Below are 27,378 nucleotides of genomic sequence, written 5' to 3'. Positions count from 1 at the left end.
AGTTTTTTTTTTTTTGAGACAGGGTCTTGCTCTGTCACCCGCAGGGGAGTGCAGTGGTGCAATCCCAGCTCACTGTAACCTCCACCTCCTGGCTCAAGTGATTCTTGTGCCTAAGTCTCCTGAGTAGCTGGGACTACAGGCGCCCGCTACCACCCCTGGCTAAGTTTAGTATTTCTGGTTGAGACAGGGTCTTGCTACGTTTGGCCAGGCTGGTCTGGAACTCCTGACCTCAAGCAATCCACCTGTCTCAGCCCAGAACATTTTCACTGCCCCAAAGACAATGAACCACGTGCCCATCAACAGTTACTCCCTCCGCCCCTCCTCAGGCCCTGGCCATTTTCTGTCTCTGTGAATTTTTCTATTTTGGGCAGTTCCTATAAAGGAGACCATACAGGTTCTGTTCTCTGGCTGATTTCACTCGGCACGGTGTCTTCAAAGCTCATCCCTGCAGCAGCGTGTGCTGGAACTGCCTTTCCGCAGCTGAGTCCTGCCCCACCGTGTGCAGAGATCACGGGCTGTTTGTCCAGCAGACATTCGGGCTGCACCCCCTTGTCTGGCTGTTATAAACAGTGCTGCTGTGAACAGCTGTGTATGTGTTTCTGTGTGGACTGTTTTCACTGATCTGGGGACACACATTCCTAGGACTGGAACTGCTGAGTCTCCTGGTGTTTCTATGTTTAGCTTTTTGAGGAACTACCAGACTGTTTCCACAGTGGACGTACCATTTTATGCTTGCATCTATAATGCACGAGGATTCTCATTTCTCCACAGCCTCACCAACGCCTGTTGCTGTCTGTCTTTCATTTTTTTAAACTTACCAATTTAACTTAAGGATTGTTCCTTTCTTTAACAATTAAGATGACCAATTTTAAACACAAAAAGGAACTTCCTGGCCACGCACGGTGGCTCACACCTGTAATCCCAGCACTTTGGGAGGCCGAGGGGGCAGATCACGAGGTCAGGAGATCAAGACCATCCTGGCTAACACGGTGAAACCCTGTCTCTACTATAAATACAAAAAAAAATTAGCCAGGCACGGTGGCGGGCGCCTGTAGTCCCAGCTACTCGGGAGGCTGAGGCAGGAGAATGGCCTGAACCCGGGAGGCAGAGCTTGCAGTGAGCCGAGATCACGCCACTGCACTCCAGCCTGGGCGACAGAGTGAGACTCCGTCTTAAAAAAAAAAAAAAGTAACTTTCCAGGGATATTGTACAGGAGATGGAGAAGGAGGCCAGCAGGTGTGACAGGTGTGGGGCCTCACATCACCCCTCCTGGGGGGTGCCGGCATGTTTGTCCCCCGGGGGGTCCATGTAGGTAGCAGGGGTTGTTTGTATGTTTCTTTTTATGTTTTGTTTTTTTTTTTGAGACGGAGTCTCACTCTGTTACCCAGGCTGAGATGGAGTCTCACTTTGTCGCCCAAGCTGGAGTGCAGGGGGGTGATCTCGGCTCACTGCAAGCTTCGCCTCCAGGGTTCAAGCGATTGTCCGTCCTGCCTTAGCCTCTCAAGTAGCTGAGATTACAGGCCTGTGCCACCACGCCCAGCTAATTTTTGTATTTTTAGTAGAAATGGGGTTTCATCATGTTGGCCAGGATGGTCTTGAACTCCTGACCTCAAGCAATCCGCCCACCTCGGCCTCCCAAAGTGCTGGGATTACAGGCGTGAGCCATTGCGCCTGGCCGGTCGCAAGTTTTTTTGTTTTTGTTTTTGTTTTTGAGATGGAGTTTCGCTCTGTCGCCCAAGTTGGAGTACAGTGGCGCAATCTCAGCTCACTGCAACCTCCGCCTCCTGGGTTCAAACGATTCTCCTGCCTCAGCCTCCTGAGTGTCTGGGATTACAGGCATGCACCACCACACCCGGCTAAATTTTTGTAATTTCAGTAGAGACAGGGTTTCTCCATGTTCGCCAGGCTGGTCTCAAACTCCTGACCTCAGGTGATCCGCCCGCCTTGGCTTCCCAAAGTGCTGGGATTACAGGCAGGAGCCACTGCTCCTGCCCAGGCTGCGGTTTTGAAGGACACCTTTCCTATTCACCGTGTTGGTTTTAGCCCTGAGTCAAGCTTCTCTCTGCCCCCCACCTCCCTCGCAGCTCACTGCCCACAACACACAGGTGTACCATGGGACAGCTGTGAGGACGGGTCAGGTGGCCCTGTGGGCTCTGGGGAACCCTTTCTGGGAGGTGCCAGCAGCACATGTTGGGGTCACCCTCACAGACTGGGGGAGGCCAACAGGCCCCCATCAAGGGTGGGCTTTCCCAAGGACCCCAGTTCTGATCACACAGGTAGAATCTGATGAATGATAAACAGCATTTTAAAACCATGTTTTATAAAAATACTTAATGCCATGGGAAAGATTTCACAGAGCAGCATAAAGTTGCGTTACCCTAAGGCAACCATGCTGCACGCTGCAAGGCCCCTTCCCAGAACCCGGGAGACGCACGTGTGAGGGTCTGGCTACTCTGCTGATGGCGCCTCCGTGCTTTGATCTGTTTTGTATTGTCTGAATACTACACAATGTACACACCCTGGTTTGTATTCATGAAAGAAGAAAAAAACATTAATGATATTTTTGAAGGTTAAAACCAGGATGGGATCTTAGCTTTAGCACCTCCAGGCCTCACCCACGGTGACACGGCCTCTGCCTGCCGCTGGCCACTGCCAGCCACACCTGGGCCCCACAGCCAGGGCTTTCACTCTCTTCGGCAGTGCCTGAGGGCCAAGAATTCTGCGGTGGCTGGCTGGGTGGACCCTCCACCAGGGCGAGGGCACTGCACTCAGTCCTCGGCAGCCTGAGGTCCCCAGAGCGAGGGACCCACAGGGACAAAGGGGCAGCCTCAGGGCCTTCACGACCTATCTCCAAGTCACACAGCCTCTGCCACCTTCCCATCAGGCCGGCACCCCAGGTCGGGCTCACATTCCACCACAGCTTCTGCACAGTCCCGGAGGGACCGCCGGCAGCCCATCTGCTCACATCCCTGGTCTCCACCAGAAACATCCGGCCAGCCCAGCTGATCCCCGGGCAGGCGTCCCTACCCTCAGAGGCCCAGCTGCTGCTTCCCCAAAGTCCTTTCCACCCAGGACCCTAACACGTGCTGGGAAACGCCACACGGCTCAGAGCACCATCCTGCACCACACCAGGCAGCCACCCTCTATGGAGGATGGGGACGCGACACAGCCAGGTCACACCGAGGCGGCACCAGGTTCCAGGACCTGGTTCTACACCACCCGTGACACAAGGACCAACACCCAGGGTCGGTCCCGCAGCCCAGCCTGGGGCTGTCGCGAGCTCGCGAGGGTGCTCACGGAGGCGCCCCGGGCAGGAGCCGCTCCCACCTGGAGCAGAAGGGAGCAGGCCCTCCCCGGGCTGGGCTCGGGGCTGATGACGGTGCCGCCGTCCACAAGTCAGGAGGCCAGGAAGCCCCGACACCTCCCGGTTTCCCGACAGACACGGCCAGAACACGCTCAACTCCACAGGAGGGTCTGACCAAGGGGACCCCACCTTAGGCTCTCCTAGGCGGAGGCGGCGAGGGCAGGGGAGGGCGACCCTTGTGAGGCCCGAGCTCCCGGGCAAAGCCGGGCCCGCGGTGAGGGCTTTCGTCCCCGGGGAGGCGCGCCCACCTGACGCCGGGGAAGAAGTCAGCAGGGCGGTGGGAGACACACGGGTCTGACTCGGACAGAGGATGCGGCCGGGGACTCAGGCGGGCGCAGGCACGGGGGTGGCCAGTTCCCACGGTTTGCCGTGAACATGGTAACCTGGGGGCGGTGAGCACAGCACACCCCGGCGGCGCCCAGGCTGCCAGGAAGCGAGCGCGCCCGCAGAGGGGCCGGACGGGTCCCCGGGTGAGGCCGAACCCGACCGCGGGTTCCGCGACATGGAGGCCCCTGCGGACCGCATCTGCGTGGAGCGAACGGCGCGAGGGGCGGGAGGCGGCGCGGCCACACCCCACAGCCCACCCGTTCCCCGGAAAGTCGAACACAGTGACCACGGGCCCTGGCAGTTCCCCTCCCGGGCAGAGACCACGGGGACCAGCAACGCGCGTCGGCACGAACGCTCGCGCACAAACAACCCCAGCTGCGCCGCGCGTGGCGGTCACGGAGGAAGAACCGCCGAGCGGAGGAGGCGGCGCGCGGCCACCACGCGGCGGACCAGCTTCCGCCATGAAACGAACAGGAGGTCGGTCGGCGCAGGGACATCAGCGACACCACGTGTGCGCCCCGGACACACTGGCCACCACCGCGGCTGGGCCCTTCCCGCCTCCTTCAAGCGCAGGCCGTGCTGCGGGGAGCTCCTGCCCAGGGCGCCTGCAGGGGAGGCCGGGCCGTCAGGCGGGGAGGAAAGGACAGAGCCGGGGGATCTGAGGACGGCGGGGCAGGAGGGGGTGAGCTGCAAGGACTGGGGTGGGACCACGGAGGGGATGGCCGAACCTCCGGGACGCAGGGTCACTGGGAGGCTGAGGACCCCCGGGGCTGGCAGGATGTCTGTGCCCTGGGTGATGCCACTTGTGTTAATCTCCTTTTGTGGCCGGGCGCGGTGGCTCACACCTGTAATCCCAGTACTCTGGGAGGCCGAGGCGGGCGGATCACCTGAGGTCAGGAGTTCGAGACCAGCCTGGCCAACATGGTGACACCCCATCTCTACTAAAAATACAAAAATTAGCCAGGCATGGTGGCATGCACCTGTAATCTCAGCTAACTTGGGAGGCTGAGGCAGGAGAATCGCTTGAACCTGGGAAGCGGAGGTTGCGGTGAGCTGAGACTGTGCCACGGCACTCCAGCCTGGGCGACAAGAGACTCCATCTCAAAAAACAAACAAACAAACGTCTCAGTCATTTCTAAGTAAAACATTGAAACATTAATTACTAAGCATAAGTTTAAGCTTATATACTTTAGTATCTTATTTTTATATGGTATAGGAAAGCTAAATATATTTAGATCTGTTAATAAAAAAGTTTAGGAAATGTACCTCTGTAAAACATTATGAAATGGTTTTCATCTACAAATACACTTCAAAATTACTCCCTAAGTTTTTGACTGAAAATTAGGGTCACTAAGTTAACACCGTAATTAATATATGTAACTGAAACTACTAAATATAAGAGAATCAATTCTGTATGTGAGATGGACGTATAAGAAAAGTAGTTTTTCTTTTGAACAACATTTCGTGTAGTATTAATAAGAGATTGTAAAATATTTTTATTTTTTGAGTAAACCGGAAAACAAAAGAGGGGAAAGAGAGAGACATTGTGTTTGCTTCATGCTGTCTTTATTAGGTCTGTCGATTGCTTGGGAACCTAAGTCTCCTCTCTATCATAGTAAAGGATTTTGCTTTGGGAAATCTCTGAATTACCAATTTGATTAAATGAATGGCTTATTCTACAGTGACCTGTGATCCAATTTGGAAATTTTTTTTTTTTGAGATGGACTCTCGCTCTGTCGCCCAGGCTGGAGTGCAGTGGCCGGATCTCAGCTCACTGCAAGCTCCACCTCCCGGGTTCACGCCATTCTCCTGCCTCAGCCTCCCGTGTAGCTGGGACCACAGGCGCCGCCACCACGCCTGGCTAATTTTTGTATTTTTAGTAGAGACGGGGTTTCACCGTGTTAGTCAGGATGGTCTTGATCTCCTGACCTCGTGATTCGCCCGTCTCGGCCTCCCAAAGTGCTGGGATTACAGGCGTGAGCCACCGCGCCCGGCCCTACTTTGAAATTGTTTTAAGCCTTTGATATTTGACACACTTCCCAAAATCAAATTTCAAGTCCTAAAATTAAGAGTTTTTTGACCTGAACTAACTTGGATATAACAAACAGGAACCCCGGGAAGTCCAAGGGAGAGGTATGTATGAGGCTTATCTGGTACATTAAAATCATACAGGAAGCATCGTCAAATGTGGAATGCTGTTTGAGTTATATTTCTATAAATGTATTATTAACATATGTTCCAAAACTGTATGAGATTCCTAAAAATTCTGACATGTCTTGGTATATGTTATCAGTCCTGATTATATGTTCAATTGTTTTAATCACAGAAGGAACCAAATTCCCTGTCAATCGCATCTTCACCCATGGCTACTCTAAGTCTTTTGTTATCCACAGAAAATTACTGTTTTACTTTCTTCTCAAAATGCAGTTTAAGGCCAGGCATGGTGGCTCATGCCTGTAATCCCAACACTTAGGGAGGCTGAGGTGGGTGGATCACTTGAGGTCAGGAGTTCGAAACCAGCAAGGCCAACGTGGTAAAACCCCATCTCTACTAAAAATACAAAATTAGTTGGGTATGGTGGCACATGCCTGTAATTCCAGCTACTCGGGAGGCTGAGGCAGGAGAACTGCTCGAACCTGGGAGGCAGAGGTTGCAGTAACCCCGAGATTGCGCCACTGCACTCCATCCTGGGCAACAGAGCGAGACTCCGTCTCAAAATAAATAAATAAATAAAACAAGCTACAGTCCAAAATGTGCATTTTCTTCAAGGAACTTCATGGAAAGGACACTGACAAGTATACAGACTTCTGATAACTTGGGAGATCACACCAATGGACCAAGTAAAAATTTCCAGGACTCTTATTAAAAAGCCGATGCTGGCCGGGCGCGGCGGCTCAAGCCTGTAATCCCAGCACTTTGGGAGGCCGAGACGGGCGGATCACAAGGTCAGGAGATCGAGACTATCCTGGCTAACACAATGAAACCCCGTCTCTACTAAAAATACAAAAAACTAGCCGCACGAGGTGGCGGGCGCCTGTAGTCCCAGCTACTTGGGAGGCTGAGGCAGGAGAATGGTGTAAACCTGGGAGGCGGAGCTTGCAGTGAGCTGAGATCTGGCCACTGCACTCCAGCCTGGACAACAGAGCGAGACTCCGTCTCAAAAAAAAAAAAAGAAAAAAAAAAAAAAAAGCCGATGCTTTCATGAGGATTGCTAACCCAGCATCATACAGAAAAAAGCGGCTGGGCGCGGTGGCTCACGCCTGTAATCCCAGCACTTTGGGAGGCCAAGGCAGGTGGATCACGAGGTCAGGAGATTGAGACCATCCTGGCCTGACTAACACAGTGAAACCCCATCTCTACTAAAAATACAAAAAATTAGTCTGGCGTGGTGGCGGCGCCTGTAGTCCCAGCTACTTGGGACGCGCAGGCAGGAGAATGGCGTGAACCCAGGAGGCGGCGCTTGCAGTGAGTCGAGGTCTTGCCACTGCACTCCAGCCTGGGTGACAGAGCGAGACTCCATCTCAAAAAAAAGCAAATTACATAGAACGGAACTGAGAGAGATCTGAAATGCTTTTTGTGACTTTTTGTTGTTGTTGAAACCTAGCTGACTCTTTTTATATTTTGTTTTCCAGAGTCAAAAATCCTTTTTCTGTTTGAGCTATTTATAGCTATAGCAATTGGGTGACATACACTTTTGTGAGCAAAACTGAAACATTTGTCTTTTTCTCTGATTTCTCAAAAATCTGGAAGTGATTCATGAGTATTCTTATTTTATGGCAATGTAGTTATTTGCATGAGTTCAGTAAGAATCTGTTTTCCTCGTAACAGGACACAATTGGAGACCCTGGTTATTCTACCAAGGCTTGGACTGGGATGACGTATTTTCAGATATGACCAGACTGCTTTGAGGAATCGAGGTTCACTTTACAGAGCCAATAAAAAGCCCCTTGGGATGACTGAACTGGTGCCCTGTTTACATAGTTCCCTTACAAGGTTCTTGGCCTTGAGGTAAGTAAAGAATACCACTTTCTGACAGATCCAGGAACTTCAAGATAGTTTGGGACCTGGAAGACATTCACCCCCTAATTCATACAGGTATTATTTTATTTATTTTTTTTGAGACGGAGTCTCGCTCTGTTGGCCAGGCTGGAGTGCAGTGGTGAGATCTCGGCTCACTGCAAGCTCCGCCTCCCGGGTTCGCCATTCTCCACCTCAGCCTCTGGAGTAGCTGGGACAGGCGCCCTCCACCACGCCTGGCTAATATTTTGTATTTTTTTTTAGTAGAGACGGGGTTTCACCGTGTTAGCCAGGATGCTCTCGATCTCCTGACCTCGTGATCCGCCCGCCTCGGCCTCCCAAAGTGCTGGGATTACAGGCGTGAGCCACCGTGCCCACCCCTCAAGTGGCTTTTAAAGGTCTAATCTGACCCTTTTGTAGTTCATAAGCATGATGATTGCCTTATGTGTAGGGTATGTCTCCCTCAAACCCTGTTATGATGTCAGCACATTACCTGTCTGACATGGGGGAAAAAAGTCTAATCTGAAATTCCTTATGGCAAAGTTCCAGCCAATTTAAAAAGGAGCCTGTATGGCCAGTCATCACTGTTGTTGTACTTTAGGCAAATAATCAGGCCAAATATAATCCTAAAATTTATTTTACAAGTAAATTGGTCTTACCAAGATTTATCTTTGGTAGAAATGGGGAAGTAGAGAAAAATTATGTTTCAGAGAAAAACTATAGCATACCTATTACCGGATTCTATCCCTGATCATTGTATTTTTTATTTTCCTACAATCTGGACTAAATCCTGAACAATCTTCCGGCTACAAGTCTCTAAAGAAGAACCTGGCTGGGTACAGTGTTCACACCTATAATCCCAGCACTTTGGGAGGCCCAGATGAGAGGATCGCTTGGGCTCAGGAGTTCGAGACTAGCCTGGGCAAGGTGGCAAGACCTAGTCTCCACCAAAAAAATTTAAAAATTAGCCGGTCCTGGTGGCAAACACCTGTATTCCCAGGTACTCGGGAGGCTGAGACAAGAGGACCCTTTAAGCCCAAGAGCTCAAGGCTGCTATGAGTGGGGATTGTGCCTCTGCACTCCAGCGTGGGTGACAAAGCAAGACCCCATCGCTAAATAAACAATAAATAAAGAAGAACATGGATTTTAGTTTCTTCATGTTTTTAGTTGTCTCCCTAATGGAACAGGTATATTTCTTTCATCCTAGCATATAAATTGGTTATAGTCCTATGTGTTACTTCTGAGAAAACTAAAATTAATGGTGTTTCTACAAACTAGAGATGATTCAACAGGTGATAGCAGCTGTATAAATTAATGACTTCACTGAGGCCTCATGTTTGCCACCCCGTGATGCCATTCCAATTCAGTTTGTGATGTTCTTAAAAAAACACAATCCTGGCCGGGCGCGGTGGCTCAAGCCTGTAATCCCAGCACTTTGGGAGGCCGAGATGGGCGGATCACGAGGTCAGGAGTTCGAGACCATCCTGGCTAACACGGTAAAACCCCGTCTCTACTAAAAAATACAAAAAAAACTAGCCGGGCGAGGTGGTGGGCGCCTGTAGTCCCAGCTACTCGGGAGGCTGAGGCAGGAGAATGGCGTAAAAACCCGGGAGGCGGAGCTTGCAATGAGCTGAGATCCGGCCACTGCACTCCAGCCTGGGCGACACAGCAAGACTCCGTCTCAAAAAACAAAACAAAACAAAACAAAAAAACCACACAATCCTCCCTGAAATGTCTCCTCCTTCCCTGCTTGGTATGGGACAGGACTATGTGGGAATGAGCCTTCCCAGCAAGAGGGGACACTCTGACCCTCAGATTTTGATAATCAATGCTTTCAAGAAGAAATATTTTGATCAAAAGGGGAGCAAATAGAAAGAAAAAAATCATTTATCTGAGGAATGCAAAGCCCTTTTAAACTTCTGGCCCAGAAAGCCTGATGTTAAGTACCAGAAAGCATTTCAAATGAAATCGCAGTCCCTCACTACCCCTTGAGCCAAGTAACTTCCCACTGGTAACACCCAGCCGTGGCCAATCGCGAACCAATGCCATTTCTACAAGCCAGTGAGCTCCAAACCACCTGCTCTCCGACGGGCTCTCTTTTCTTTAAAAACCTGAGCCTCTGTCTTGTTCTCCGGTGCACCTGGTGACCCAGGCCGCCCTCGACCTCTGTGCCTGAATAAACCCACCGGGCACCACATTCTGACCCTTTTCATTAGTTTAGGTTCACAACTAATACAGGACTCAGCGCCGGTGGGCAGGAAGCCAGGGCCCCTGCAGGGAGGCGCCCGTCCCTTCTCCCGGGGAGGGCAGGCCTGGGCGCGCGTCCCACCGGGAGCGCCGCCTCCTCGGCGACGGAGCGAAGGGCCTCCGGGTCCCGTGACGTCCGCGCTCGGAAGGCGCGGAGGAGGGCAGGCCCCGCGGGACAGGGCGGCGGGGTCGGCTCAGCGTCCCGCGGCGTCCGGCTGCCCGGCGGCCTCCGGAGCGGGGCCCTGCAGGAGAACGCGCTTTCCCCGCCCCATCGGGGCCTCAGTTTCCCCACCCCGGGAGAGCCGGCGGCCCGCCCCCGGCTCACTCTCAGCTGCGGCCCTCACCTCAGGACGCGCGCACTGGGCCCGGCCCCGCTCTGCCCTCCGCGCCCAGGCCGCCCACCTGGCCCGCGCGGCCCGGAGTCGCTCACCTGCAGGGCCGGGGCCGCCCCACACCGTCCACGCCCGGCGCGGAACCTTGGCCCTACCGCAGCGGCTGGCCCGGAGGGCTTTATCCGGCGCACCGAGGCCAGCGCGGGAGGGGCTGGGAAGCCGGGCGCACAAAGCTCCAGGCGGAAGTCCGGCCGGGGCGGGGCCTGAATGGGAGGTGGGCGTGGTCGGAGGGCTGGAGGGCGTGGCCATCTCAGGCGGGGGCGTGGTCAGGAGGTCCCGGGCGGGGCGGGGCCTTACCGGGGAGGAGCGGGCGCCTGCCGCCAGGGGGCGCCGTGGGGCAGCGGGGTTGCACCTGGCGCGCGGCTGCCGCTCCTCTGCCCGCCTCCCAGGCCCCGCAGCCCCGCGCCGCCTCCTGGACCCGGACCCGGACTCGGTCCCGGACCCTCCGCGGGATCCCAGCTCCTCCTCGAGCCGCCACGGGCCGCCATGGCCTCTCTGGGGGACCTGGTGCGCGCCTGGCACCTGGGCGCGCAGGCCGTGGATCGCGGGGACTGGGCCCGCGCCTTGCACCTGTTCTCGGGCGTCCCGGCGCCGCCCGCCAGGCTGTGCTTCAACGCGGGCTGCGTGCACCTGCTGGCCGGGGACGCCGAGGCCGCGCTGCGGGTGAGCGGGGCGTGGGGAGGCCGGTGCGGACGATGCCTCCGCCTCGAGCCCCTGGGGAGGGCTCTGCGCCCCTCCCCGACGGTTACGGGGTCGCCCTGCCGCCCCCGACCCAGCGAACGCCCCTGCAGGTGGGAGCGGAGCAGTGGGGGCCGCACCTGAGCTGAGCGAGGCCGGGCTAGGGGGCGCGGCGGTTACTGGAAGAGGCCCGGGCCCGAGGGTGACTCACACCGGGAAGGGGGAAGCTGCTGGGCTGGGTCAGGCCCGAGGGGCCGCCCTGCCCCAAGGGGAAAGCGTTGCACCTGTGGTCATGGCCAGGAGACCGGGTCAGTCTCCTCCTCTGAGCCCTCAGCCATCCCCCAGCCCATTCCCCGAAACAGCCAGGAGTCCAGGGTGCCCGGGTGCAGCGGCCAAGGCCCTGCACGGAGTCTGCTGCCCTTCCTGCGCCCGCCCCGGTTCCGAGGCCGCCTGTACCTGCGCATTCCAAACACCAGCGCTGCCCCCACGCTCAGTCCCAAGCACCTTGCAGAAGCAAGCAGGTGCCCACGGTTATTGAAGGCTTGGTGACAGCAGCGATGAAAAGGAGAGGGAACTTCGCTCTGTGAGAGGGTATCCACGCCCCTGACTCACAAAATATCCCCCTTGGAGGAGACTGGGCAAAGGGCTTGAGACCCCCCTCTCTTGTGTCTTAAAGCTGCATACAAATTTTTTTTTTTTTTTTTTTGAGACAGAGTTTCGCTCTGTTGCCCAGGCTGGAGTGCAGTGGCCAGATCTCAGCTCACTACAAGCTCCGCCTCCCGGGTTCACGCCATTCTCCTGCCTCAGCCTCCCAAGTAGCTGGGACTACAGGCGCCCGCCACCTTGCCCGGTTAGTTTTTTGTACTTTTTAGTAGAGACGGGGTTTCACCATATTAACCAGGATGGTCTCGATCTCCTGACCTCGTGATCCGCCCGTCTCGGCCTCCCAAAGTGCTGGGATTACAGGCTTCAGCCACCGCGCCCGGCCTGCATACAAATTTACAGTCACCTCCACAATGATTTCATTTTTTTGTTTGTTTCAAAGATGGAGTCTTGTTCTGTCGCCCAGGCTGACTCGAGTGCAGTGGCGCCATCTCGGCTCACTGCAACCTCTGCCTCTGGAGTTCAAGCAATTCTGCCTCAGCCTCCCGAGGAGCTGGGATTAGAGGCACCCACCACCCTGCCCGGCTGATTTTGTATTTTTAGTAGAGACGGGTTTCACCATGTTGGTGAGGCTGGTCTTGAACTCCTGACCTCAGGTGATCTACCCTCCTCGGCCTCCCAAAGTTGGTGGGATTACAAACGTGAGCCACGTTGCCCCACCCACAATGATTTCATTTTAAAATGTTATCCAAGAAAGGGAATGTAATCATTAGACACCAGGTGGTTCAGCAACAAATCCTATGTTCGGGGCTAACCCAGTCACCCTGTGCTCACATGCCTGGTTTCACTACAGAGAGAGGACACAGTGAAAGTCAATACAACTAATCACAGCATATGGTATTAGGAATATAGGAACTTAGGAAAGAGGATGGAACAGCTGTGATTCATAAAACCCATCATCTGAGGGGCAGGCCAGGGTGCAGGTGTTGCTGGAACTGCTGTCTCTTGGTAGGAGCCTTGCGTGAGGTTTGGGGAAGACAGGTGGGTTCTGCCGGCCCTGAGCAACCACCCCACATCAGGGCTGCGTGCCTGTGCTCAGCCACCACACTTCACACCTGTGTGAACTCGGTTCAGCGACAAGACCCCGCTCAGCCAAATTTGTGAAATAGAGACCATAGCACGCTTCCTGTCACACACACTTAACTGATGGCCACAGTCCCTGTTCAGAACATTCTATGTCCTTTCTGAGTCTGGTTTAAGGAAGAGCTGTGCTTTACACACAGATAAACCCATGAAGACATGTGTGTTGTTCTTTCTGATTCTAGTAGATTTCTAGTGTGTCATTTTGCATGAACTATCCAAAAAGGATATTTTGTTTTGAAACAGAATCTTGCTCTGTCTTGCAGGCTGGAGTGCAGTGGCATGGTCTCGGCTCATTGCAACATCCGCCTCCCTGGTTTAAGCGATTGTGCTGCCTCAGCCTCTCCAGTAGCTGGGATTACAAGCGCGTGCCGCCATGCCCAGCTCATTTTTGTATTTTTGGTAGAGACAGGGTTTCACCATGTTGGTCAGGCTGGTTCGAACTCCTGACCTCGTGATCCGCCTGCCTCGGCCTCCCAAAGTGCTGGGATTACAGGTGTGGGCTAACATGCCCGGCCTGTAATGCAGGTCTTTAACTGGTGACTCTGGGATCTGGGCTGTGTTATCTCATCTCCAGTATTGTGACAGCCAAGGCCGCCTGAGGTCAGGAGTTCGAGAATCTCTTGAACCCAGAGGTAGAGGCAGCAGTGAGCCGAGATCGAGCCGCTGCACTCCAGCCTGGGTGACAGAGCGAGACCCCGTCTCAAAAAAAAAAAAAGAGATTTTTAAAAGACAAAAGTCTCGTAAAGTCTCGTATAACCCCACCCCCTGAGGTAACTATTATTAACACACTGGAACACTTTTTCCAGCCTCTGTCCTTGTGCTCACGGTAAACAAATCAGTTTTAGCAGCACCTCAGTGGGCTTTGCACCCTGGACGGGTTGGGGTTGGGTGGGCTGTGGCAGCCTGAGTGGTAACAGCCCTGCCCAGGCAGGAGCCTCCAAAGGGACAGGAGCAGGAGGGGCCGATGGGATTCTGTGGCCCTGGCACCGATCACACCGTATCTGTGATGCTGTGTGACCAGGTTACAGACCTTGGCATCCCATGGGCATTTTTGTCCCCAGGCATTTGACCAAGCTGTGACCAAGGACACCTGCATGGCGGTTGGCTTCTTCCAACGAGGAGTGGCCAACTTCCAGCTGGCGAGGTGAGTACAGGGGTGCCTTGTTCCTTCTCTGACGGCCCTTTGTCTCCCTGCAGAGTCCACTCCTGCACTCCCCCCTCCTCCGTCTCCACCTGCTCCCTCCTCTTGCCCACTCCCTCCTCCGTGGTTCCTGGCTCCAGGGAAACCTGGGCAGAGACTGTGGCCCTCACCTCTGCTGACCACCACCCTTGAACACAGGTGGTCGGGTCCTCACTGCTCACCTGGGCCCTCTGCACCATGTCCCTTCCTAAAGGAGGAATGAGGGAAGGGAGACCATCGGGACTGCAGGCCAGGCCCTGCCTTGGCCTCTCTGCCTAATGCTCAAAGGCCCCATCCCAGGAGGGCAGGCTCTGTGGGGAAGTGGATCACAGTCCCGAGAGCCTTGCAGTCCTGAATGTCAAAACCCCTGAAGTCTAAAATCCCAAAAAGTATAATTCTAGAAAAAATAAAATTCTGTAAAAGATATTTATTTACTTTTTTTTTTTTTGAGACAGAGTCTCGCTTAGTCGCCCAGGCTGGAGTGCAGTGGCGCGATCTCGGCTCACTGCAAGCTCCACCTCCCGGGTTCACGCCATTCTCCTGCCTCAGCCTCCCGAGTAGCTGGGACTACAGGCGCCCGCCGCCTCGCCCGGCTAATTTTTTGCATTTTTAGTAGAGACGCGGTTTCACCGTGTTAGCCAGGATGGTCTCGATCTCCTGACCTCGTGATCCGCCCGCCTCGGCCTCCCAAAGTGCTGGGATTACAGGCGTGAGCCACCGCGCCCGGCCCTATTTATTTACTTTTTAAAAATTATTTTGAGGCAGAGTCTCACTCTGTCGCCCAGGCTGGAGTGCAGTGGCGGGATCTCGGCTCACTGTAAGCTCCGCCTCCTGGGGTCAAGCGATTCTCCTGCCTCAGCCTCCCGAGTAGCTGGGATTACAGGCAGGCACCACCACGCCCGGCTAATTTTTTGTATTTTTTTAGTAGAGACGGGGTTTCACCGTGTTAGCCAGGATGGTCTCGATCTCCTGACCTCGTAATCCGCCTGCCTCGGCCTCCCAAAGTGCTGGGATTACAGGCATGAGCCACCGCACCCTGCCAACATACATATTTTTTCAAGCACAAATTCATGCACTCTAGTGACAGGCTCACGGGTGTGACAGCTATGAGCAGATGACAGTGCTCGTGAGGAGGTAGGTCAGAAGGGGGAAGACGTACGTGCGTAGACTCTGGATGGTGATTGTGTGCACCTGGTTTTATCGCTGGTCATCAAAACACCAAGACGAACAACCCGTCTTCTAACAAGATCCATCAAAGGCTTCAGGGGCCACCACGTATGCAGTCGCCCAGAGAGCCAGGATCTTGAGCTATTTTGCCTTTCAGAAACGCAGATGAACGAAAAAGCCATCTCTTCCTTGACTGAGGAGCCAGCATTTGGGATGATGGCTGTGGGACTCTGCCTTTCTGGATGACCACCCAGACCCCTCTGGGGGCGGCCTCTCCTTCAGATGGGCACGGGAAGCCCGCCAGAAGGAGAAGCGTTTCCGGCAGGCGCTGGGGAGCTCCAGCAAGGCTTGGAAGGAGGCTCAGAGTTTGGAGAGGTTGCCCCCTTGGGGTGGGGGGCCTGCGAAGAGGGAGGGAAATAACCAGGGCGCTCTGCACAGTTCAGAAGAGAGGCTTGGGGGCAGGCAGGGGTCCAGGAAGCTGAGTCTGACCTGGGAAAATGCTGGAGCCCCAGCACACGGTGACCCCCACACCCACTCAGCATACATGTGCATGGACCCCTGGCCCACGTACCCAGACCTGAGTGTGGAGACAGGCACCGCACTGCCCTCCTTCAGGTCTCCTTGGAACCAGGTGTTGGGGGCGCTGGAGCGGGGCTGGATGTGAAAACTGCTCGGCCCCAGCCCCGTCTCTGCCCTGCGCCACTGAGGGGACCCCGGCTGCCCACAGGTTCCAGGAGGCTCTGTCTGACTTCCGGCTGGCCCTGGCACAGCTGAGGGGCCACGCTGCCATCGACTACACACAGCTGGGCCTGCGGTTCAAGCTGCAAGCCTGGGAGGTGAGGCTGGGCAGGGCCCACTCTGCTGCTGGCTGTGGGGTGTCCACAGGCGGCGGCGCCGTCACAGGAGGGCCCTGTGGACTGGGGAGCGCCTCTGCCCGAAGCTCTTGGTGCCGTGGAATCCCCTGGCCACTCCTTGACCCGCAGGAGGTTCTGGTGGCAGTGGAGGTGGAGGGACCATTTTGTGCCGTTTCAGGCCACTAGGGGTGGCTCCACCCAGGAGGAGGGCAGAGGCGAAAGGCCGCTGGGTGGGCAGGGAGCAGGCAGCGGGTTGTGCCCACCCTCCACTGTGCCCCCAGCCCTTTCCTGGCTGCCTGGAACGTGTTGGCACCGAGGGAGGGGCACTGAGAGGGTCCCCCCACCAGACCCCGGTAACGCACTGCTCTGAAGCCTTCTGGGAATAGCATTGTCTTAGGATGGCAAGTTGGAAGGGAAAGCCCACCAGTGTGGGTCTGCAGCCAGGGTTAAAGCCAAGTGGGGGCCCGCCAGCCCAGGACACAGAATGGTGCAGGGGAGGGGCTGGGTAGGGGAACTGGGGGAGGGGCCGGGTGGGAGGATTGGGAGAGGAGTCCAGTGGGGGGGATTGGGGAGGAGCTGGGTGGGGGTACTGGGGGAGGGGCTGGGTGGGGGAACGGGGGAGAGTCTGGGTGGGGGATCAGGCCCTGCCATCACCTTGGCCCCACTCCCAGGTGCTATACAATGTGGCGTCGGCACAGTGCCAGCTGGGGCTCTGGACAGAGGCGGCCGGCAGCCTAAGGGAGGCCATGTCCAAGTGGCCGGAGGGGTCCCTGAATGGCCTGGACTCAGCCCTGGACCAAGTGCAGGTGAGGAGTGCCAACCCGGTCATGGTTTTGGGCTGGTGCCTACCACAGCCCCTCAAGACCAATTTCACAAGATGAAGAAGCTTCTGGAGGGAGATGGCCCTAGTGCCCAGTTTCGAGTGCCAGGCAGGGGCTTCCTGTGGCCTGTGGGAAGGGGGTGGGGGGCCCAAGTGGCCCCTGCTGCTCCAAGGCACAGGGGCTCTGCAGCTGCAGGCCTGGTCGGTCACCCCATCTGCATCTGCTGGATGCCCACCCCCTCCAGAGACGGGGCTCGCTGCCGCCACGGCAGGTTCCCAGGGGCGAGGTCTTCCGGCCCCACCGGCGGCATCTGGAGCACCTGGAGCCCATGGATTTCCTGGGCAAGGCCAAGGTAAAGATGGGGGCAGCGTCCTGGGGCATTGTAGCCGGTGCTAAGCCCTCGAACTGTGTTCCCAGGGAAGGGGGGGTGTGCAGTCCAGGCCACCGTAAAGGCCAGGAGGGTAGAGAGTGGGCCCACAGCCATCCTCAAACTGGCGCCCAGGGCGGGGGGGCAGTGCCCCAAATGGGGCTGTCAACTTGGAGGCAGAGCCCACTAGAGCCAGCTGCATAGGAGGGGCTCCAGCTCTCCCAACAAGGAACCTGCGGGTGCCAGCCCCCACTCAGCCTGGGCCATGGCCACAGCCACAGCCTTGCAGCCTCCCGGAGTCCCTGCGTCTCTCTGCGTCCCTTCGTGCCTTTGTGTCTCCCTGTGTCCCTGCCACAGATAGCGAGGTCCCAGAGGGGGTCCCTGTGTGCCTGCCACAGATAGCAAGGTCTTGCGGGGGCGGGGGCTGCAGTCCGACGGTCTGGGCCACGTTACGCCCATACTTGGGTCAGGGTCAGGCAGCACCCCTAAAGTCACAGGAATAGGGAGCTGCTCACCCCCAAAGGCTGGGAGTGAAACGTGGAGAAGAACTCCTGGTGGGCGAAGACTGGGTCACCCTTGGCTGGCCACGCCCCTGGGTGACCACGCCCCCATCGACTGACCACGCCCCCTGACTGGCCACGCCCCCTCGGTTACTGCATTGCTGGGGTGGTGGGTGGCCGACCCCTGTGTGGCCCAGTGCAGCTGCCCAGCGTGGGAGGCCTTAGGGGGGCGAAACCAGGCTCTGAGCTGTGTTAGTGCATCAACTTAGAGTCCGCATATCACAGTAGAGGGCTGTTTATAAGAAACAAAAATGTTTTTAAAGTTGTGCTAAAGGCCAGGCGCGGTGGCTCACGCCTGTAATCCTAGCACTTTGGGAGGCCGAGACGGGTGGATCACGAGGTCAGGAGATCGAGACCATCCTGGCTAACACGGTGAAACCCCGTCTCTACTAAAAAATACAAAAAACTGCCGGGCGAGGTGGCGGGCGCCTGTAGTCCCAGCTACTCGGGAGGCTGAGGCAGGAGAATGGCGTGAACCCAGGAGGTGGAGCTTGCAGTGAGCTGAGATCCGGCCACTGCACTTCAGCCTGGGCTACAGAGCGAGACTCCGTCTCAAAAAAAAAAAAAAAAAAAAAAAAAGTTGTGCTAAAAGTAAGTTAATATTGCAACAGATGTTTCCTTCCATCAGACATTTCCCTCCATGGTGGCAGACGAGGGCCAGGCGTGGGCAGCTGTCGCCCAGCCCCCGGGGACTTAGAGCTGCAGGGTGCGGTGGGGCGGGCTGCAGGGAGCAGACCCCACCGGGCCACTGGTCCCTGACCCAGAGCCCCCACTGTCCCCGCCAGGTGGTGGCCTCTGCCATCCCCGAGGACCAGCGGTGGGGTGTCCGCCCTCAGCAGCCACAGGTGGGTTTGCGGCCCCTCAGGCCCCGCCTGGCCTCACCCAGCTTTGTGGGAAAGAAAACCCTGCACAAGCTTGGAGCCCTCCTGGGGCTGCAAAGTTCCTCTGACGGGAGTGTGGGGTGGCCGTCCCGTCCCTGTGTGAGACCTGGGGAGGCCACTCTTCAAAGTTCGGGAGGAGGGAGGGCAGCCCCCGACCCTTTACCAGAGCGAGGTTGTTGCTTTGTATCCACAGGGACTGGGAGCGAACCTCGATGCCAGGTAGGAGGGGCCGGCTGGGCCCTGCGAGCACGTCCCTTTCCTGCAGGCAGAGGCCCTCCCCATGGGGCCATTCGGGCCGGGCACAGGAGGGCACTCAGATGGGCCAGGCCTGAGAGCCTCCCTCCTCTTCCCAGGTCCCCAGTCATGGACTCCCCAAGAGCTGGCACCCACCAGGGCCCCCTCGATGCAGAGACGGAGGTCGGTGCTGACCGCTGCACGTCGACCGCCTACCAGGAGCAGGTTCGTGGGCCTGGGCCTCTTCCCCTGCTGGGGGTTGGTGCTTCTGCTGCCTCTGCAGACCGGGGACCACAGTGAAACCAACACGAGGGTGGACGGAGCAGCTCACTGCGGGGTAGATGGGGCCAGGCTCACCCACGGTCCTGGCCCAGCCCAGCCAGATGGGAGAGTGCCTGGCTGTGCCCGAGGCGAGAGGGTGCCGGCCATCAGGGCAGGAGAGAGGTGGTGTCCAGTGGAGACATCCAGGTAGCCCCACAGGCCCTCAGCCCCCAGGACTACCTCAGGCTGGCCACGGCCCCTCCCCTCCCACTGGGGTGGGAGTGACCAGGAGTGATCCAGCTGGGGACAGGCAGGAGGCAGGACAGCTCTGGAGGGGCTCCGAGGCTCCCGCCCCCACATGGGGGCCCAGCAGCGACTCCATCTCCCCAGTCCTCCCGGATGCCCCTGGCACCTAGGGAGAGGCGGAGGAAGGCAGGAACCCAGCTGCTCCCAGGGTAGCAGCCGTGGGCAGGGGTTCTGCTGCAGGACTCCAGGAGGCCCAAAGAAGGCACCTGCATTTCATGCTGGGCGCATCTGAGGATGTGGTCAGGAAGCAGCCCCGGCACTCTCTCTTTATGGATGCCCACTTCCAGTTTAACAGTGGCATCCTAGAGGCAAGGGCGCCCTCCAAGCTCTGCTTCACTCAATTCCCTCTGGGTCTGGAACCATTCGCCCAGTTCCCACGATGGGCCTTTAAGCCCTCATCCTTCCTAACCTAAGGCAACTTCAACCATCTGATAAATCTAGTAAGTTACAACTGAGGCCGGGCACACTGGCTCATGTCTGTAATCCCAACACTGTGGGAGGCCGAGGTGGGAGGATCGCTTGAGCCTGGGAGGTGGAGGCTGCAGTGAGCCATGACAGTGCCACTCCACTCCGGCCTGGGCGACAGAGCAAGACCCTATCTCAAAAAAAAAAGGAAAGAAAAGGCCAGGTGCGGTGGCTCACGATGTACTCCCAGCACTTTGGGAGGCCAAAGCAGGCGATCACGAGGTCAGGAGATCGAGACCAGCCTGGCTAACACGGTGAAACCCCGTCTCTACTAAAAATACAAAAAGTTAGCCAGGCGTGGTGGTGGGAGCCTGTAGTCCCAGCTACTCAGGAGGCTGAGGCAGGAGAATGGCGTGAATCCAGGAGGCGAAGCTTGCAGTGAGCTGAGATCGCGCCACTGCACTCCAGCCTGGATGACAGCAAGATTCCATCTCAAACACGACCACCACCACCACCACCTGACCCTCAGGGTCCAGCCAGCGCCAGGCTGTGACTTTGTGACTTGCAGGCGGTGAACTCGTCCCCTCCTTGGTGCCCAACTCAGGGCACACGGTTAATGTCCAGCCCACACAGAGGCCGGGGGCCAGGGACTGGGTCCTCAGCTTCCTAGGGTCACTGGGGAGCCCACCCACCTTGAGCTGCCACCTCGGTGGGCCTGGGGGGACGTGGTGCTCCCTCCTGGTGACAGGCAGCCTCTAGGCCTGCAGGGACCCAGCCCCATCCTAAGGCAGCTGACTGTGGGCAGGCTGCCTACTGGGCGCTGGCCGGGCACACAGGCCACACCCTTGCCGTGGGTTCTGCTAGGACGGTACTGGCCTCCGGCACCTGACCACCCCGGCCCACCCAGCCTGTGCTTCTCTTGCAGAGGTCCCAGGTGGAGCAAGTTGGCAAACAGGCTGCTCTCCCCCCAGGTATGGGGGTCCTGAGCAGTGGGGTCCCCAGGTGAGGGAGGAAGCTGCTGGCGCACAGCTGCCGGCTCCACCCACAGGGCCCACTTTGGTGGGAGTGGCTGTGTCAGTCCTTGCTCTGTCCTGCAGGGCCGCCAGCAACGGGGGCGCCTGGCCCCGGCCCCTGTGAGGACCCCGCAGGTGCTGGGGTAAGAGGCTCCAGACCCTTCACCTGTCAGTCACCTGAGGGAGGCCGAGGCCAAACCCCATCCCTCAGAATCAAGGCTTGCAAGCCCCCCTCACCTGCCCAGTCTCTGCCCACACCCCTTGGGCTGAAGACGGCCCTGACCAGACCCGGGGCCTCAGTGGTCATCCCTCCCCCTCCTGCCTGGCCGCAGGGAGCAGGTGCGGGGGGCTCCGAGCCCCTGGTGACTGTCACCGTGCAGTGCACCTTCACCGTGGCCCTGAGGGCGAGAAGAGGAGCCGACTTGTCCAGCCTGCGGGCACTGCTGGGCCAGGCCCTCCCTCACCAGGCCCAGCTTGGGCAACTCAGGTGGGCCAGAAAGCCCCTGCGGGCTGCGGCGGAGCTGGGCAGGGGTGGGGGTGGACTCTGCGCTGGGCACCGCCCTGACTGAGGCAGCTGCTGGAAGAGGGGGTGGCAGAGGTCACCGTCCTCCCTGCAGGCCCCACCCTGGAGGCCCCCTCTGAGGAACCTCTTTGCAGTTACCAAGCCCCAGGTGAGGACAGGCAGTGGGTCCCCATCCCCGAGGAGGAGTCGCTGCAGAGGGCCTGGCTGGACGCGGCTGCTGGCCCCAGGGGGCTGCAGCTGCAGTGCAGGGTGAGCCGAGGGCAGGGCAGGGGCAGAGGCAGGGGCACCCTGAGGGGTGGTGGAGGACCCTCCTCCCAGTGCCCGGCCTGACCTGCAGCCCACTCTCCTGCCACAGGGAGCTGGGGGCCGGCCAGTCCTCTACCAGGTGGTGGCCCAGTACAGCTACTCAGCCCAGGGGCCAGAGGACCTGGGTTTCCGACAGGGGGACATGGTGGACGTCCTGTGTGAAGGTAGGGTGGGCATGGCCCTTCCCAGGCAGCACCGGGATGCCTGGGGTGTGGGGGGCTTACGGCTTGGCCTGTGCCGTGAGCAGACGTGGCACCCAGAGGCGTCTGGGTGCCACGTCTGGGTAGCGCCCTGCAGAGCCCAACGTCCCCCTTGCAGTGGACGAGGCATGGCTGGAGGGCCACTGTGACGGCCGCATCGGCATCTTCCCCAAGTGCTTCGTGGTCCCCGCCGGCCCTCGGATGTCAGGAGCCCCCGGCTGCCTGCCCCGATCCCAGCAGGGAGATCATCCCTAGCAATGCTGTGTACATGATGTTTTAATAAAAACCACGCTCACTGCAGTGTAACCCTCCAAGCAGGTGTGGGAGGCTGGGCTGGCCCAGGAGAAGCCCCCGGGTCTGGACTCCTGCAGCATCAGGCAGAGCGGGGGTCCAGGCAAGGCAGCTCCCTCCCCTCTGCCCCTCTCTACCCTTCCTGAGGCCCTGTCAGGAGCAGGACCCTATGCCTCTGTGGTCTTGCCCCCTTTGCAGGCAGTATGTGGCCCTGCAGTCACACAGCTTGGAGACACCATGAGTCCTGGTGGCCTGTGTGCAGAAAGGCACCAAGGGCCCTGGAAGCCCAGTGTGGGAGGGGGCGGGGTCCAGGGACGCCGGGAGGGGAGGCCACGCAGCTTCTGTGGACAGCACCACCCCGAGGGTGCCCTGGAGGTGGCTGTCACCTGACCTTGGGCAGAGCCACAGAGCAAGGTCCCACAGTGCTCAGGGCTCAGGAAGGCTCCAGCATCCGGGACGCAGCTGCCTGTGGGCTCTGTGGGGCCCCACCTCCGCCTCCCACTAGTCCTGCAACCAGAAGAGCTGGACCAAGGCAGCCCCCACCACCGCCACCAGGGTCAGCACCATGAACACCACTTTGGCCACCCAGACGCCGTAGCTCACTGCCCACAACTGAGCCGGTGCGTCGGCTGGGATCATCCCGGTCAGGTTCAGCATGTAGCCCAGTGTCCAGCCAATGTCCACACCTCCCGCCTGCAGGACACACGGCTGCTCAGGGCTGCGGGGCAGCTACCCCAGGGCCACGACCCGCCCATGCCCACGACCCGCCCGCGCCCAGGGGAGGCAGTCACCTGACCTGCTTTCGGAACTCGAGGCTGGGCCAGGTCTCCTCGCTGAACCTGTAGCCCTCATGCAGGAGGGTGAGGATGTACAGGCCTGAGGCACAGTAGTCTCGCAGCCAGCGGTCCTGCCCAGGGTAGCTGGCCTCCACCTGGGGCCCAGGAGGCCAAGGTACCAGGTGAGGACCCCCCGATCCTCAGTCATGGGGGGACTGCCCCATCTGCCCTGGCCAACCTGACACCCAGACAACAAGACGGTGCTGGGCAGTGGTCGAGAGCCCCTCCCTGGCCCCGCTGACCGGTTAAATGGTGCGGGCTGCAGCCCCCTCTTGGCGGGCCAGAGGCTGGGCCCAGCTGCAGCTGCGGTCACAGCCTCCTACCTGGAGCGGCACGGCCTAGAGCTGTCCTCTGCCCGTGCCTCCCCTGGCCCTGCCCGCCGCGCTGCCCAGAATGAGGCACCAGCATCCTGCCCGGGGCAGCCCTGCCCCCTCAGGGACCCTCGCTGCAGCCGGGGAAACCGGGGCCCACCCACCAGTTTCCAGGGCCTCTGGCAAAACTCCCAGATGGTGGCGTTGACCGTGCTCAGGGGCTGCCCGGAGGTGAGGTTCAGGAAGTGGAAGGTGTAGTAGAAGTTGGAGAAGGCCTGGGCGAGAAGGAGGCGGCTGTGCTTCGCTGTGGCTACACTGGGTCAGATCCCCACCCCACCCGGGCTCCCAGAGCCCCCAAGAGCCAGCCTGGGCCCCTCCTGGGCCTGCTGCAGTCAGACAGGCACCTGGGGCCCCACAAGGAAGCCGGGACCCCTTGGCGGGGGGGCGGCGTGGGAGCTCACGTAGAACTTGCCCTGCAGCGGGGGCTGGTAGATGCCGTCGAAGGCACAGTCCTCCCGGCCCTGGCAGCTGGAGAAGTTGAAAAGTTCCCGGATGGCTGAGACGCAGGCCCCAGGGTTGCCTGTCCCTTCAACTGTGAGGTTCTGGGGGAGGCTTGGGGGGGGTGTGGTGTGGACACAGGGTGACTCGTACAGTGGGGCCAGGGCCAGTGTGGTCTGGTAGCCGCTGAGGTAGCATGGGTGACGGATCAGGGCAGCCGGGCGGCTCTGCAGAGGGCAGGAAGGCCTGAGCACCAGCCCCGCGCCCGCAGCCCTGTGCACCCTGTGCGCCCTCCCCGGGGCCGGATGACCCTCGCCAGCCCCGCGCCCATAGCCCTGTGCGCCCTCCCCGGGGCCCGATGACCCTCGCCAGCCCTACACCCATATCCTGTGTACCCTCCCTGGGGCCAGATGACCCATGCCAGCCCTGTGCCCATAGCCCTGTGCACCCTCCCCATGGCCCGATGACCCACGCCAGCCCCGTACCCATAGCCCTGTTCCCACAGCCCCATGCACCCTCCCCGGGGCACGCTGACCTGCACCAGACCCACAAGGAGCCTGCTCAGCATCTGGTCCCGCCCAAAGCAGAGGTAGCTGTGAGTGTAGACGCTGTAGTTGGAGCCGTAGAGGCGAAAATCGGCCTGGGTGCTCTTGTCCAAGATAGGGCCCCCAGGCACGAAGGTGATCTGGGTGGAGGCCCCCCCCATGTCCAGGGCGCCCACCAGCGTCTCCTCCGGAGGCTGGATCCATTCTCCAGTGAAGGAGTACTGGGCACAGAAGGGGCCACTCAGCTCAGAGCAGCCACCCGGACCCCGCCCTGGTCAGCCAGCCCCAGACACCGGCCCCTCGCAGACCAGCCCCCGCCCTCAGGCTGCCTGTCACACCTTGACCAGCGTCCCCAAGCCGTAGTTGACAGTGATCCAACCAAAGGCACCTTCATCCTGCCCCGCCAGGAGCTCAGCACCCCAAAAGTCCACGGGAGACCGGCCCAGGACCTGGGTGACTGCTGCGAAGATGTCCCGGGCCTGAGAGCTGTTCTTCTGCCTGGGCACAGAGGACCAGGAACTGGAGCTGGCTGGAAGCCTGGGCCCAGCCCCACCCTGCCTGCCACGCTGGTTGAGACCATGGCTTCTGCAGCCATGCCCTGTGGGTGCCAAGGCCATGCCCGCCTCACCTGAGCAACCTCATGCCAGCCGTGGCCCCCAGGAACATGGGTGTTTTCCGATGCTGGGCCTCTGGGATCAGCACCAGCGCCTCCTCCAGGCAGCCCCGCAGGCTCTCACCAGCCTGTGCAGGGTCAGAAGTGTAGGAGGAGATTCCAGGCCCTGGAACAGCAGCCGGGGACAGAGCTCCAGACCCCGCAGGCTGGCTGGGCTGAAAGGCAGCTCCCAAAGACGTGGCCACCTCCTGACCCCCAGTGTGGCCACCAGCCAAGGGCTGTGTGGAGCGCTCAGGCTAGAAGAAGCAGGAAGGACCCTAACCCAGAGCCTCTGGAGGGGTGCGGCCCTTTCCGGACCTTATTTTCAGACTTCTAGAATGCTGAGAAATAAGGTGCTACTGTTTTAAGTCCCCAACTTGTGGTAATTTGTTACCAGAGCCCACAGGAAACAAATTTGGGGCCTCCTATTTTCCCCTCTCAAGATCCTGGAGTGCAGGACCCCTGTGGCTACCAGCTTCGGCCGCCAGCACCACATGGTGCCAGGGTGGGGAGCACCAGGGGCCAGAGAGGGTCAGGGCCGAACGCAGGGCAGACGCTGGGCAGACCCAGGCCAGGCCATGAGAATCTGACTGCTCACTGGGACCTCGGCCGTCACTGAACCTCTCCAGACCCTTTCCGTGCATCTGGGAAATCCCAGCCAGGCAACAACAGGCAGATCCCAGCACCGGGCTGCAGAACTGCCCACTAACCTTCCACCTGGCAGGCCAGGGCCTGGCTGACCACACCAGTGCCATTCTCCTTGTCCGCCGGCCACTGATACAGGAAGAGGGACGTGTGGGAGGAGCCCGCATCAAACACGATGCCAAACTGGGGAGACAGTGGGATAAGTGGGAGGCAATACCTGTGGACCGCGCCCGGCCTCCCCTGCCGGTGGGGACGCACCTTGATGTCCGTGGGCAGGAGCACGCTGGTGGCCTCCACCAGGAGGAGAATGAGTGCAGTGAGGCCCGAGACCCCCGAGGCCCCCAGTATGGCCAAGAAGACCTGCTCCTTCCGGGACAGCCCCATGGCTCAGGTGGTCCTGGTTCCTGTGGGGGGATGGCCGTGGGCACCCAGGCTGCACTCGGTGTCCCCGCCCCCGTCTCCCTGGAGACGGACCCCTGGAGAGCCACTGGCCTTAGAGGCATCCCCGGGGCTCAGACAGCCTCCTGTGGCCAAGGACCATTCCCTGGGAGCCACACCTGCTGGGGGTGCCATGGGCATCAGAGGGCCCTGTGGGAGGGGGTGGGGGGACAGCAGGGGCCTCATCGGGGGACATGGCCTCAGCAGGATCCAAGTAGCCCCCTCGGATCCCCTTGGATGGGACTGGCGGAGCTGCCCTCACCATGTGATGGGGTCACCCTGTGTCCCCACCCTTTGGTCCTGCCTGTCCCATGCCAGCCTCCCCAGGGGCAGCTCCAGCCTGCACTGGGGGCCCAGGGCTCTGCCTCCTCTCTGCGGCCCCCACCCCAGGCTCTCCCAGGGTGAGGTTTCTCTCTGGAGCCCTGAGGGGGCTGCCTGGGGACTGTTGCCAAGGGGTGGCGGGTGAACCCAGAGTGAGGCCAGTCATCCTAGGAAGAAGTGAGGCTTCTTAACGACATCGGTTTCTCTGGAAATCCAGCTCTAGGCTTCTCTAATCTGACTCTGCACCTTCTTAACTGGCGCCAGATGGCCCCTGGGAGGGAGGTGGACCCAGGAATGCCACCTGAGGGGCCTGGGCTTCTCTAGCCCTGTGGCCCAGGTGTCCACCTCCTCCTCTGCCTGGATGCCCAGCAAGGCATCTCAGCTCTCAAACTACCCCAGGCCTATCCTGTGCCACATATAGCCCCACTTCACACAGGTACCACTGCCCAAAGGAGTGGTCAAAGCCAGAAACTGCCACCAAGGTCCTGGCACCCGAGCCCCACGTGACTGTGTCCTGTCGTGTTCCCCCGGGACACGTTGCACCCACACGGAGTGGCAGGTGTGGGTGCTGCCCTGGTCCCGACCTCGGGCTCCTGGGCACATGGAAAGTGGGACACGCTGTGGGGTCCTCATGCAATTCTGTATGTCGGGGGGATACAAGCCCATTTTAAGGAGGATACATGACAGAGGCCCAGAGAGGACAAGTGGCCGGTCCAGTCCAGACAGGGCCCAGCCTGTGTCCCCAACTGGCACCCAGGCCACAGGCCACCTCCTAGGGACAAACAGGTGACAGGGGCCAGGAACACAGGGACTCCACACTCTGATGTAGCCACCTGAGACCCCCAGACCTGAGCCTCCAGGAAGGCAAAGAGGATGGGGCAACCTCCCCCACACTCAAAAAACCCCCCAGACCAGAACAGCCCCCCCAGATCAGAACAGCCCCCTAGATGAGGACAGTCCCCCAGACCAGGACACACCCGCAGACAGAACAG

The 27,378-nt window shown here is 59.0% G+C and overlaps 3 protein-coding genes and 1 pseudogene across 7 annotated transcripts in view; 2 read left to right on the top strand and 2 right to left on the bottom strand.

Annotated features, from left to right (window-relative positions):
• EXD3 (exonuclease 3'-5' domain containing 3) overlaps nucleotides 1-10,534 on the bottom strand; it is a 119,498-nt gene extending 108,964 nt beyond the window's left edge. For both annotated transcript variants that reach the window (XM_025359663.1, XM_025359664.1), the window contains exon 1: nucleotides 10,386-10,534. The gene's annotated coding sequence lies outside the window, so the exon portion shown is untranslated. The remainder of the gene's footprint in view (nucleotides 1-10,385) is intronic.
• Nucleotides 8,117-8,211, top strand: LOC112608811 (annotated as a pseudogene).
• A 160-nt stretch (nucleotides 10,535-10,694) lies between the features above and the next one.
• Nucleotides 10,695-22,149, top strand: NOXA1 (NADPH oxidase activator 1). Of its 3 annotated transcripts, none has more exons than XM_025359806.1 (14): nucleotides 10,695-11,010; nucleotides 13,833-13,915; nucleotides 15,846-15,954; nucleotides 16,644-16,778; nucleotides 17,038-17,145; nucleotides 18,506-18,565; nucleotides 18,795-18,820; nucleotides 18,955-19,060; nucleotides 20,733-20,778; nucleotides 20,905-20,963; nucleotides 21,153-21,307; nucleotides 21,478-21,592; nucleotides 21,699-21,813; nucleotides 21,968-22,149. In XM_025359806.1, the coding sequence occupies exons 1-14, from the start codon at nucleotides 10,834-10,836 to the stop codon at nucleotides 22,102-22,104; spliced, it is 1,431 nt and encodes a 476-aa protein (XP_025215591.1). In that variant the 5' UTR covers nucleotides 10,695-10,833; the 3' UTR covers nucleotides 22,105-22,149. The 3 variants fall into 3 exon arrangements, with proteins under 3 accessions (XP_025215591.1, XP_025215590.1, XP_025215592.1); XM_025359805.1 differs by having other exon boundaries at nucleotides 21,947-22,149; XM_025359807.1 differs by lacking the exons at nucleotides 17,038-17,145; nucleotides 18,506-18,565 and having other exon boundaries at nucleotides 21,947-22,149.
• ENTPD8 (ectonucleoside triphosphate diphosphohydrolase 8) lies at nucleotides 22,108-26,031 on the bottom strand. 2 transcript variants are annotated; one of them, XM_025359803.1, is made up of 9 exons: nucleotides 25,886-26,031; nucleotides 25,693-25,810; nucleotides 24,959-25,109; nucleotides 24,669-24,828; nucleotides 24,321-24,551; nucleotides 23,749-24,012; nucleotides 23,452-23,562; nucleotides 22,937-23,071; nucleotides 22,108-22,833 (listed from the first exon to the last, which is right to left on the bottom strand). In XM_025359803.1, exons 1-9 carry the CDS (start codon nucleotides 26,009-26,011, stop codon nucleotides 22,642-22,644), a joined length of 1,488 nt encoding a protein of 495 aa, XP_025215588.1. In that variant the 5' UTR covers nucleotides 26,012-26,031; the 3' UTR covers nucleotides 22,108-22,641. The 2 variants fall into 2 exon arrangements, with proteins under 2 accessions (XP_025215588.1, XP_025215589.1); XM_025359804.1 differs by lacking the exon at nucleotides 23,452-23,562.
• Nucleotides 26,032-27,378: the final 1,347 nt, after the last annotated feature.

The sequence above is a fragment of the Theropithecus gelada genome, chromosome 15 (assembly GCF_003255815.1).
Source record: "Theropithecus gelada isolate Dixy chromosome 15, Tgel_1.0, whole genome shotgun sequence".
In the NCBI taxonomy this organism is placed as follows: Eukaryota; Metazoa; Chordata; class Mammalia; order Primates; family Cercopithecidae; genus Theropithecus; species Theropithecus gelada.
This window is presented reverse-complemented; position numbering and strand designations above follow the sequence as displayed.

What these genes read in the sequence shown, in the direction of transcription:
- NOXA1 (XM_025359805.1), top strand. Translation starts at nt 10,834, where the DNA reads ATGGCCTCTCTGGGGGACCTGGTGCGCGCCTGGCACCTGGGCGCGCAG. An exon ending in CGACCGCCTACCAGGAGCAG is followed by an intron (nt 19,061 to 20,732) that starts GTTCGTGGGCCT and finishes CTTCTCTTGCAG; the next exon opens with AGGTCCCAGGTGGAGCAAGT. An exon ending in ACAGGCTGCTCTCCCCCCAG is followed by an intron (nt 20,779 to 20,904) that starts GTATGGGGGTCC and finishes TCTGTCCTGCAG; the next exon opens with GGCCGCCAGCAACGGGGGCG.
- ENTPD8 (XM_025359803.1), bottom strand. Translation starts at nt 26,011, where the DNA reads ATGGGGCTGTCCCGGAAGGAGCAGGTCTTCTTGGCCATACTGGGGGCC. An exon ending in CCTGGCCTGCCAGGTGGAAG is followed by an intron (nt 25,110 to 25,692) that starts GTTAGTGGGCAG and finishes CTGCTGTTCCAG; the next exon opens with GGCCTGGAATCTCCTCCTAC. An exon ending in CGCTGCAGGGCAAGTTCTAC is followed by an intron (nt 23,563 to 23,748) that starts GTGAGCTCCCAC and finishes CTTCTCGCCCAG; the next exon opens with GCCTTCTCCAACTTCTACTA.